The sequence below is a fragment of the Sciurus carolinensis genome, chromosome 1 (genome assembly GCF_902686445.1).
Source record: "Sciurus carolinensis chromosome 1, mSciCar1.2, whole genome shotgun sequence".
Lineage (NCBI taxonomy): Eukaryota > Metazoa > Chordata > Mammalia > Rodentia > Sciuridae > Sciurus > Sciurus carolinensis.
In genome coordinates, this window is record NC_062213.1 from 137,424,800 (window position 1) to 137,437,087 (window position 12,288).

Genomic DNA, 12,288 nt, shown 5'->3' on the forward strand with positions numbered 1-12,288 from the left:
CTTTTGTTTGCATATATCTGCATATTCTTACAAGAATATTATTGGTATGTACATGATCAGTATGAATCTTATTTTTATGTTCTTCTTTTGTTTTTATGAGTAGCATAGTTTTGCATCTAGTAACTTTATGTCTGGTTTGTATTTGAAGGATTCTTAATTCTAGATTAGTGTCATTTACAAATAATTTTCTTTCCAGATGGCAAGAGGAATTCAAATAATTTTCTATACAAATTGATTTGGCTTAATGCCAGCTGAGTAATAGCAGAACTCAACAAAATATAAATGCAATGTTATTATTGATCTAAAAGAATTGCTTTGCACAATCAGTCTAATATGGCTCTTAAAGAAACAGTAATTTTAGTATTTAACCTTTCTAATTCTTGTTGATCATAGGATTATTGTTTTATAAAATCATTTGTAAAATCTGGACCCCCACATTCCTCCTGGTTATGTTGAAGAGCAAGATAATCCATAGTAATTTTAAACTCATACAGAGAGTTTGTTTTCCTCTAAATGTCAGAGAATGAATACCTGTTGCACCAGTGTAGCCCAAACAGCAAAGGCTGGTTCTCAGGGATCTGGGAAAGCAGCCCCATGTGACCCATTGAAAGCACTAAGCATCCTGGAAGTCTAATATTTTAACTGATGTGTACTTCTGTTGAATCCTGTGTATATGGCTGAAGATAGCCTTCTTTGTTTTCGTATAGAAACAGTTTTGTGTTACTTACATTTTGGCTCTACCGAGTTTTCCTGGGAGAGGAGTGTGATCATTCTCTGTTCAGTGTCCTGTGCCTGGGGTTGAGGCCATTGTGTTGCCCAGCTCCAGGGGGCGCCGTTCCACCAACCGCCCTGTGAATAGAACCCGATAGAGCTAGCTGTGCACGGCAGGGCCTGTGCTGCCAAGGTCACAGCTGCTAGTGGCCCTGCCACTGGGCTGTGGTCTGCTGCACATTGCACATTGAGCCTCCAGAAGCAGAACAAGGGGTAGGGGGCTCACGCTGCATTCTTAGCTCTGGCTGATCCTGGGCAGACACAGGCATTCTTCAACTTTGCCCAGTAAGTCCCCCCACTGAGAATATTCTTTGTGCCTCCCATTGATGGCACTTTCATTCTTTTTGACAGACCAGAACAACAGCTTGTTTCACTTAGAAAATAGGCTTTTGTGAAAAGCTAGATGTGTAAATCACACCTCCTAAACAATACTTTTTTTAAAAACCAGAAATAGCGGTATAATACACAACTTATTGTAAGCAGATATGAATCACCTTTGCAATACAGCTTAAAACAAGCTATATTCACAGCCATTTAGTTGTCTTCACAGCCGAGCTGCACAGATACCCTAAAACGTCCTCAATGGTAGGCGCAGCTCACACTAGGAGTCCCTTCCTGCCCAGTCCAAGGTTTTTCCACAGCATTTCAAGCCCAATGCTTTTCCCCATATTCTAATTAGTCACTTAGCACTGAAGCGTGTCTTTGATATCTCTTTAGTTTTTTTTACTTGCTATATTCAGTATACAAATTAACATCTTATATATTATATTGAAAATTGAGATGATGTTGGGACATCTCTGTGCTTGGCATCTCATTCAAACCTGATGTGGGGTCCTGCTTTCTTTTCCTACTTCTGTAGTTTTCTTTCTTCCTTTCTTTTTTATTGTGGCAAAACATATATGACTTAAAATTTGCCATTTTCACCATTTTTAAGTATACGGTCCATGGGGCATTAATTGCATTCACAATAGTATGTAACATTACCACTCAATTTTTGTATTAGGCAGAATTATGTAAGAAAATCTGTAGCACTTTCTATGTGTTCTGTGCCTTCTTCCTTCTGTAACTCAGACTTTCATTAATAATTTATCAGGAAATGGACAGAAGGAGAGCTGCTTTCTAATTCCAGTTCCTGCTGGGAAATATGTCAGTCAGGCAAGCAGCTACTGTTAAAAACTGTTTTCATCTCATTTCTCTTGAATAAATAACATTGGCTTATTTCTACTCTTCTTTATGTATTTTTGTGAAATATAGAGTACATAGAACTGAGTTGTAAAATGTGCATGTACTGTTTTCAAGACCAAAAATAAAATGAACACCTGGGTACTCACCTCTGGCTTATGAAATAGAGCATTGTCAGGACCACAGGAACCCCTTGGGGTCCCTCTATCCCCATTCTCTCCCTCCGCCCAGCCTCAAGAAATCACTGCTCTGGATTTTGTGTTAATAACTGCCTTCTCTTTCTTTGAATTTTGCCTCAATATATGTATTCCTAAGTTATAAGTTGTTTAGGTTTGCTCATCTTACAGCTTTTTATTATTAGTGTCCCACTACATGAACTCTTGCATGAATTTTTTCTACTTCTGATTCAAGCTGATGTGTGTAGCTGCAGTTTATATTCAATACTGGCTAGTACTCTGTGGAAGAAATATACCACAGTGTATTTATTCACTTTCCTGGTGATGTATACTTTGGGTGTTTTCTGGTTCTTGTCTACTATTATCTTCAATGCTGCTGTGTTAATTTCTGTGTGTGTCTCCTGCAGACATGTGCAAGAGTTCCTCTAAGGTCAACATTGGGAAGTGAATTCCAGGTTATAGGGTAAATGTTTTTTCTTCCAATGAAATGATTATTTGATCTTCTTCTTTAATCTGAAATATGGTTAATTACATTAATCAATTTTTCAATAGTTGACCAGTCTCTGGGTTGAAATCAAACTTGATCATGTTTAATTCACTTTTTTCATTCCAGTATTGGAACTGGTTTGCTAATATTTTGTTAAGACCTTATTTTCATGTCCTATAATTTTTCTTTCTTGTTATCCTTGTCTGATTTTGGTAAAGTGTTATGAGTCTCATCCAAAATATTAAGGGATTTTTTTTTTATTTTTCTGTTCTCTGGAATTAGTACCATTTGAATTGTGTATCCCTCAAACTGTGGTAGAAACACATCCATAAACCTTCTCTGGTGCTTTCTTTGTGAGGTGATTTTAAACTGGTTCAGTTCTTTAAAGATAATATGTTGAGGCTTCTCTGAGTCCATTTAGGGGCATTCCATTTTCTAGGACTTTATCTATTTTATGTAAAAGTTCTCAAAATGTTGGGTATAAAGTTTTTCCTATCTTCTTAATGTTTGTTTAAGCTTCACAGCAACTGTAGCTATATTCCTTTGTAGTTTGTGATGTTTGTGCCATCTGCCTGGCTGCCTGTCCCCTTCCTTCCTTCCTTCCTTCCTTCCTTCCTTCCTTCCTTCCTTCCTGCCTGCCTGCCTCCCTCAAGTTGGTCAGTTTTATTAACTTTTTCAAAGGACCAGCTTTTGACTTCGTTGAACTCTCTCTCTTGAATGTTTCCTCTATTTATTTCCTTCTTTCAGATTTCTTTCTTTTATTGGGTTCCTTTTTACCCCTACATCTCAAGTTGGAATTTTATCTCATTAATTTTGAATCTTTAATCTTCACTAACATAAGCATTTCCCTCCAAGTACAACTTTACAGAATCTTCATTTTGATGAGCATTTTTGTTAGTATTTAGTTCTAAATGTTTTTAAATTTCCATTATGATTTAATTGTTGACTTATAATTTAAAAAAAAATACTTGGTCATTGTTATAAGTTGCTGGAACAACAACCCATCAGTCTCCTGGTGGGTAGGTGAAGGAAAGACATAACATTTATCCTATCTTTCCTTTTATGAGTTGTATTTCAGGTAGACCAAATACTTGATTGATGGTTTTCTTTTTAGATCTCCAACCAGCAAATGCAGATCTCTAACAAAATCGTGGGTCTGTGCATGATCATCAAACAATACTAAAACCATTATGTGAAGGCTTGATGGAAAACTGTATAATAGGAAAATTAATCTGATGCCTCCTGAAACCACTGATCCTTCTAGTCTTACTATTGAAAATGGGACAGTCAGTCGTGTGCTCCATTGTGTGAGGCAGTAGAAGCAAAGCCCCACTTCTGAAGCTGTCCTATCCAAAAAAAGAAGAAGAAAAAGGACGAGAATATAACCCTCTACATGAAACTATGTTTATTAAAAATAGAAAGAATACAGGAACAATTTAATGTTAAATGATATTAGGAAGCAATCCATCAAATCTGGAATATAGGATAGTCAATAGAGTAAAAGGCATGGTTTCTCCTATAAATAAACAAGGTGGAGGAAGTGAATTGGCATAGAAGAAAATGACCCATGAATACCCAAAAAATAGGTTTTTAAATATTTCAACTCTAGCATTTTAGTTATTTCCATCAGGAAGATGATTTAGGGGATCTTATCCATAATACTGCCAAAAACAGAAAGTACAACTTACTTTTTAAAGAGATAAACAGTGTGCTTATCTTTGTACTTTCCTATCATACTTAATTGTATGAAATGGAAATAGCATGCATGCCCCTATAAAAACATGTTAAAACTTGCTTACTGCATTCAGTTTTTCTTAAAAGTTGTGTATAAGACTAATTTATAAATGTATTCTTATCTGAAAAGAATTAGTGAAGCTTTATTTTTTAATCATAGGTGACTTTTTTTTTTTTATAAAATAATACTTTTGCCATGGAAAAGACCTGCCCCTACTTAAGTTTTGATTTTTTATGTCTGAGTTTTCTGAAGAGACTACACAATCATACCATTGCCAGAAAAAATTGTCATTGTGCCACAACAGATTTCTGTGTCTGCCAAGAGCATAAACCCTTGGAATTTTTCCTAACATCATTTGACCTATGTCATTTACCCCTTTTATAAAGACAGATGAAGATTAAAGGAGTAGCATTTATAAAGTCTATCAAACAGTCCCTTTTCCATAGCTGTCTTCTTACTTTACCATGATGCTCTGAGACAAAAACACACAGATTTCTCTTTGAATAACAAAAGAAACAAAGGGTAATGCTGCTAACTTGTCAGTGCTGTTACCTAATTTCTGATTATAAATTATCTATACGTTTAATTCTTTTGTTTCTTTTTTTTTCCTTTTTTTTATTGTAAACAAATGGGATACATGTTGTTTCTCTGTACATGGAGTAAAGGCATACCATTTGTGTAATCATAAATTTACATAGGGTAATGTTGTTTGATTCATTCTGTTATTTTTTCCCTCCCCCCACCCCTCCCACCCCTCTTTTCCCTCTATACAGTCCTTCCTTCCTCCATTCTTGCCCCCCTCCCTAACCCTAACCCTAACACTAACCCCTCCCACCCTCCATTATGTGTCATCATCCGCTTATCAGCGAGATCATTCGTCCTTTGGTTTTTTGAGATTGGCTTATCTCACTTAGCATGATATTCTCCAATTCCATCCATTTGCCTGCAAATGCCATAATTTTATCATTCTTTATGGCTGAGTAATATTCCATTGTGTGTAATATATCACAGTTTCTTTATCCATTCATCAATTGAAGGACATCTACATTGGTTCCACAGTCTGGCTATTGTGAATTGAGCAGCTATGAACATTGATGTGGCTATATCTCTGTAGTATGCTGATTTTAAGTCTTTGGGTATAGGCCAAGGAGTGGGATAGCTGGGTCAAATGGTGGTTCCATTCCAAGCTTTCTGAGGAATCTCCACATGGCTTTCCAGAGTGGCTGCACCAATTTGCAGCCCCACCAGCAATGTATGAGTGTACCTTTTTCCCCACATCCTCTCCAACACCTATTGTTGCTTGTGTTCTTGATAATCACCACTCTACTTGGGGTGAGATGGAATCTTAGGGTAGTTTTGATTTACATTTCTCTTATTACTAGGGATGTTGAACATTTTTTCATATATCTGTTGATTGCTTGTACATCTTCTTCTGTGAAGTGTCTGTTCATATCCTTAGCCCATTTGTTGATTGGATTATTTATATTCTTGGTGTAGAGTTTTCTGAGTTCTTTATATATTCTGGAAATTAGTGCTCTATCTGAAGTATGATTGGCAAAGATTTTCTCCCACTCTGTAGGCTCTCTCTTCACATTACTGATAGTTTCCTTTGCTGAGAGAAAACTTTTTAGTTTGAATCTATCCCAGTTGTTGATTCTTGCTTTTATTTCTTGTGCTATGGGAGTCCTGTTAAGGAAGTCTGATCCTAAGCTGACATGTTGAAGATTTGGACCTACTTTTTCTTCTATAAGATGCAGGGTCTCTGGTCTGATTCCGAGGTCCTTGATTCATTTTGAGTTGATTTTTGTGCAGGGTGAGAGATAGGGGTTTAATTTTATTCTGTTGCATATGGATTTCCAGTTTTCCCAGCACCATTTGTTGAAGAGGCTATCTTTTCTCCATTGCATATTTTTGGACCCTTTGTCTAGTATGAGAAAATTGTATTTATTTGGGTTTGTGTCCATGTCCTCTATTCTGTACCATTGATCTACCTGTCTACTTTGGTACCAATACCATGCCATTTTTGTTACTAGTGCTTTGTAGTAGAGTTGAAGATCTGGTATTGTGATACCCCCTGCTTCGCTCTTTCTGCCAAGGATTGCTTTAGCTATTCTGGGTTTCTATTCTTCCAAATGAATTTCATAATTGTTTGCTCTATTTCTGTAAGGTACGTCATTGGGATTTTAATTGGATATGCATTGAATCTATATAGCACTTTAGGTAGTATGGCCATTGTGACAATATTAATTCTGCCTATCCAAGAACATGGGAGATCTTTCCATCTTCTAAGATTTTCTTTAATTTCTTTCTTTAGTGTTCTGTAGTTTTCATTGTAGAGGTCTTTCACTTCTTTTGTTAGACTGATTCTCAAGTATTTTATTTTTTTCCAGGCTATTGTGAATGGGGTAGTTTTCCTAACTCCTCTTTCTGAAGATTCATCACTTATGTATAAAAATGCATTGGATTTATGAGCATTGATCTTGTAACCTGCTACTTTACTGAATTCACTTATGAGTTCTAAAAGTTTTCTGGTGGAATTTCCTGGTTCCTCTAAATATATAATCATGTCATCAGCGAACAGTTTGAGTTCTTCTTTTCCTATTCGTATCCCTTTAATTTCTTTGGTTTGTCTAATTGCTCTGACTAGAGTCTCAAGGACGATGTTGAATAGAAGTGGTGAAAGAGGGCATCCTTGCCTTGTTCCAGTTTTTAGGGGGAATGCTTTCAGTTTTTCACCATTTAGAATGATATTGGCCATGGGCTTAGCGTAGATGGCCTTTACAATGTTAAGGAATGTTCCCACTGTCCCTATTTTTTCTAGTGTTTTGAGCATGAAGGGATGCTGTATTTTTTCAAATGCTTTTTCTGCATCTATCGAAATAATCATGTGATTCTTAACTTTAAGTCTGTGGATATGGTGAATGACATTTATTGATTTCCGGATGTTGAACCAACCTTGTATTCCTGGAATAAAACCCACTTGATTGTGGTGCACTATCTTTTTAATATATTTTTGTATGCGATTTGCTAAAATTTTGTCGAGAATTTTTGTGTCGATGTTCATTAAGGATATTGGTCTGAAATTTTCTTTCCTCGATGTGTCTCTGTCTGGTTTAGGTATCAGGGTGATATTGGCTTCACAGAATGAGTTTGGGAGGGTTCCCTCCTCTTCTATTTTAGGGAATACTTTGAGAAGTATTGGAATGAGCTCTTCTTTAAAAGTTTTGTAGAACTCGGCTGAGAACCCATCTGGTCCTGGACTTTTCTTTGTTAGTAGGCTTTGGTGACCTCTTCTATTTCATTGCTTGAAATTGATTTATTTAAGTTGTGTATGTCCTCCTGGTTCAGTTTAGGTAATTCATATGTCTCTTGTTGATGTCTTCGAGGTTTTCTGTTTTGTTGGAGTATAGATTTTCAAAATAGCTTCTAATTATGTTTTGTATTTCAGTCGTGTCTTCTGTAATATTTCCTTGTTCATTCCAAATTTTAGTAATTTGAGTTTTCTCTCTCTTTCTCTTTGTTAGTGTGGCTAAGGGTTTATCAATTTTGTTTATTTTTTCAAAGAACCAACTCTTTATTTTGTTAATTTTTTTGATTGTTTCTTTTGTTTCAATTTCATTGATTTCAACTCTGATGTTAACTATTTTCTGTCTTCTACTTTTGGTGTTGTTCTGCTCTTCTTTTTCTAGGGCTTTGAGCTGTAGTGTTAAGTCGTTTATTTGTTGATTTTTTTCTTCTTTTGTTGAATGCGCTCCATGAAATAAATCTTCCTCTAAGTACTGCTTCATAGTGTTCCAGAGATTTTGATATGATGTGTCTTTGTTCTCGTTTACTTCTAAGAATTTTTTTTATTTCCCTCCTGATGTCTTCTGTTATCCATTCATCATATAATAGCATATTATTTAATCTCCAAGTATTGGCAAAGTTTCTGTTTTTTATTCTGTCATTTATTTCTAATTTCAATCCATTATGATCTGATAGAATACAAGGTAGTATCTCTATCTTCTTGTATTTGCTAACAGTAGCTTTGTGGCATAGAATATGGTCTGTTTTAGAGAAGGATCCATGTGCTGCTGAGAAGAAAGTGTATTCATTCTTTGTTGGATGGTATATTCTACATATGTCCATTAAGTCTAAATTGTTGATTGTGTTATTGAGATCTATGGTTTCTTTATTCAATTTTTGTTTGGAAGATCTATCCAGTGGTGAGAGAGGTGTGTTAAAATTGCCTAGTATTATTGTGTTGTGGTCTATTTGACTTCTGGAATTGAGAAGGATTTGTTTGACATACATGGGTGAGCCACTGTTTGGGGCATAGATGTTTATGATTGTTATGTCTTGCTGATTTATGCTTCCCTTAAACAATATGTAATGTCCTTCTTTATCCCTTCTGACTAGTTTTGGCTTGAAGTCCTCATTATCTGAAATGAGGATGGATACTCCAGCTTTTTTGCTATGTCCGTGTGCATGGTATGTTTTTCCCCATCCTTTCACCTTTAGTCTATGGGTATCTCTTTCTATGAGATGAGTCTCTTGCAGGCAGCATATTGTTGGATTTTTCTTTTTAATCCAATATGCCAGTCTGTGTCTTTTGATTGATGAGTTCAGGCCATTAACATTCAGGGTTATTATTGTGATGTGATTTGTATTCCCAGTCATTTGACTCATTTTTGTTTTTTGACATGATTTTATTTCTCCTTTATTTGGCTATTCCTTTAGGCTAGTTCCTCCCATTGCTGATTTGCATCATTGTTTTTCATCTCTTCCTCATGGAATATTTTGCTGAGAATGTTCTGTAATGCCGGCTTTCGTTTTGTAAATTCTTTTAGCTTTTGTTTATCATGGAAGGATTTTATTTCATCATCAAATCTGAAAGTAAGTTTTGCTGGGTATAAGATTCTTGGTTGGCATCCGTTTTCTTTCAGGACTTGATAAATGTTGTTCCAGACCCTTCTAGCTTTTAGGGTCTGGATTGAAAAATCTGCTGATATTCTTATTGGTTTCCCCCTGAATGTAATTTGATTCTTTTCTCTCACAGCCTTCAAAATTCTGTCTTTATTTTGTATGTTAGGTATTTTCCTAATAATGTGCCTTGGTGTGGGTCTGTTGTAATTTTGTATATTTGGAGTCCTATAAGCCTCTTGTACCTGGTTTTCTATTTTGTTCTTCAGATTTGGGAAATTTTCTGATATTATTTCATTGAATAGATTGTTCATTCCTTTGGTTTGTTTCTCTAAGCCTTCCTCAATCCCAGTAATTCTTAAATTTGGCCTTTTCATGATATCCCATAATTCTTGTAGATTCTTCATGATTTCTTACCATCTTCTCTGTTTGGTCAACTTTGTTTTCAAGATTAAATATTTGTCTTCAATGTCTGAGGTTCTGTCTTCCAAGTGTTCTATCCTATTGGTTATGCTTTCTACGGAGTTTTTAACTTGGTTTATTGTTTCCTTCATTTCAAGGATTTCTGTTTGTTTGGTTTTTTTTTTTTTTTAGTATCTCTAACTGTTTTTTGAAATAATCTCTTGCTTCCCGTATTTGCTCTGTTGATTGGTGCGATCTTTTAATGCCTGCATTTGCTCTTTCATCTCTTCCTTCAGTGCCTGCATTTGCTCTTTCATCTCCTCGTTTGCCTCCCTGATTGTTTTAATTATGTACATTCTGAACTCCATTTCTGACATTTCTTCTGCTGTGCTGTCTTTGGGTTTTATTGATATAGTATCTAGGTTTGTTTGGGACATTTTCTTCCCTTGTTTTCTCATATTGGTCAGATATCAGTGGGACTCTGAGATATTGCAGATTTCCTCTATTGGCTTATAGTGTCCCTGTAGATTTCCAGTATATCACCTCCCAGCCTTCAGTAGCCTGAAGTCTTAGAGGAACTTGATAATGCAGTGCTTCTGAAGAAAGCTGCCCCTACCCCGCTACTGGGTCCAGGGCTGGGGCCTGGTTCTGCGTGGAAATCCTCTCACTGGGTGGGTCTGCTCCTAGAAGCTGGCTATAGACAGGGCCTGCCCCCACTGTAGGGAGCCAGGCTGCTTTGGAAATCCTCTCGCTGCCCTGCCCTGGTCCCAGAAGCCCCCTGCGGGCCGGGGTCGCTGCTGGGTCGGGGCTTGGGGTTGGCTCTGTGCGGAAAAGCTCTCACTGGGCGGGCCTGCTGCGAGAACCTGGCTGTGGACTGGGCCTGCCGTGGGAGGGAGCAGGGCCTTTTGTTTCTTAAATGAAAAGTTAATTCTTTATTGTGGTAAAATACATATAACATAAAATTTGTCATCAGATCTGCTTCTGAGGGTACAGTGAGAGGCAGTATGTACCTTCATGCTTTCAAGTGGAATTTTTTTCCTCCAAAGAATTAAGGGAAAATGAGAATCCCCACATCTATGTATTGCCTAACTAACCCTTTCTACAGTAGTTGCCTCATTGCCTAAACTTAGAGACCGTTTTTACCTAGTGTTTGCTTTCTGAGTAGAAAAATTGCAGAATTTCAGAGACATCAAATGCCAAGTTCCATCCTCCTTAACTTTTTCACTTTGCAAATGGTGTCTTGATGTTTTGATTTGAAATAAACAGATGCGTAATTTTAAAGGTGGAGCTCTTAGAGAACAGACCCGAAGATCAGTAAGCACTACACTCATATTACCCATGTGATTTTTTCAGGCCTTATATGATGTTTATAAGAAAAGGCCTCTGACTCAATTAAAAGCATTATTCTTTTAGGGGGTAACAAAGGACAACACTGCTAACTCGTCATTGCTATTTCCCAATTTCTGATTATAGATTATGAATGTGTTTAATTCTTTTGTTTCTTAAATGAACAGTTAATTCGTTATTGAGGTAAAATATACATAACATAAAATTTACCATCGGGTCTGTTTCTGAGGGTACAGTCAGAGGCAGTATGTATCTTCACACTCTTACACACACCGCCATGCAGTTTCCAAACTGAAACTCTATTAAACTCCTTCATTCATCTCTCCTCTCAGCTCCTGGAAACCTCCATCCTGTTTCCTGTCTCTGTGAATTTGAAAAAGCTTATTTTTAAGGGCAATTATTTGAGATTAATTTTTTGTAAAGGGAACAGGGTTCTCTTGGGTGGAGCTGTTCTCTGTGACAGGAAAGAACTATGTAGTGCTCTCAGGTCAGTATTTATAGATAAAAGAAATAGTGCACAGTCACCGGGGTCACCCACTCACTTTGTTTCATGACATCTATTATAGGCAGAGAATTTTTTGTGGGCCTTTCCAAAAGGACAAATCAACGAGGTGCTGAAATCTTGGCTGATACTTTTAAGGTAGGTAAAGGATAATTTATGTCTGGCAGAGTAATTACTTAATAAATATTCATAGACCCATTGAATCAATACGTTATGAGTAATGGTGTTTATATTTCACCAGTGTAGCAAAAAAGTCCTAGTATTTGTACCTTTGCTAGAAGCTTTAAATGTCTTCAAATTCAAATTTCTTTTTATTTATTTATTTATTTATTTATTTTTTTTATTATTTTTTTTTTTTAGGTAGTGCTGGGGATTGAACCCAGGGCCTTGTGCTTGCGAGGCAGGCACTCTACCAACTGAGCCATATCCCCAGCCCCCTGAGCCATATCCCCAGCCCCCCAAATTTCTTGATAATTAGGCCTCATTAATTAACAGGAGCAACTGATTAAGTTAGCATGGTCATCCTGTTTTCTTCCAATATATAATGATACAAATACCTGGCACATGGTCCTGGAACAATCAGTGACCAAAAAAAAAAAAAGACAGAAAGTAAGAAAATCTAGAGATCCAAGTGACTTTTATATGAAATATTACTTTTCTGATCAAAATCAGGAAGTCAGAGATTGCCTGTACATGGATGCCTACTATGTGCTGGAAACTAGACTAGGTATTGCACGTCTCCCTTCAAGGCTCCCTTCCTGGTCATCAATAGATGGCTCTCCAG

The 12,288-nt window shown here is 36.6% G+C and overlaps 1 protein-coding gene across 1 annotated transcript in view; it reads left to right on the forward strand.

Moving 5' to 3' along the window:
- Positions 1 to 12,288, forward strand: part of Ddah1 (dimethylarginine dimethylaminohydrolase 1) — a 148,375-nt gene that overhangs the window by 103,224 nt on the left and 32,863 nt on the right. The window contains exon 3 of the mRNA XM_047518680.1: positions 11,569 to 11,642. Within this exon, the coding sequence (XP_047374636.1) occupies positions 11,569 to 11,642 (74 nt within the window). The remainder of the gene's footprint in view (positions 1 to 11,568; positions 11,643 to 12,288) is intronic.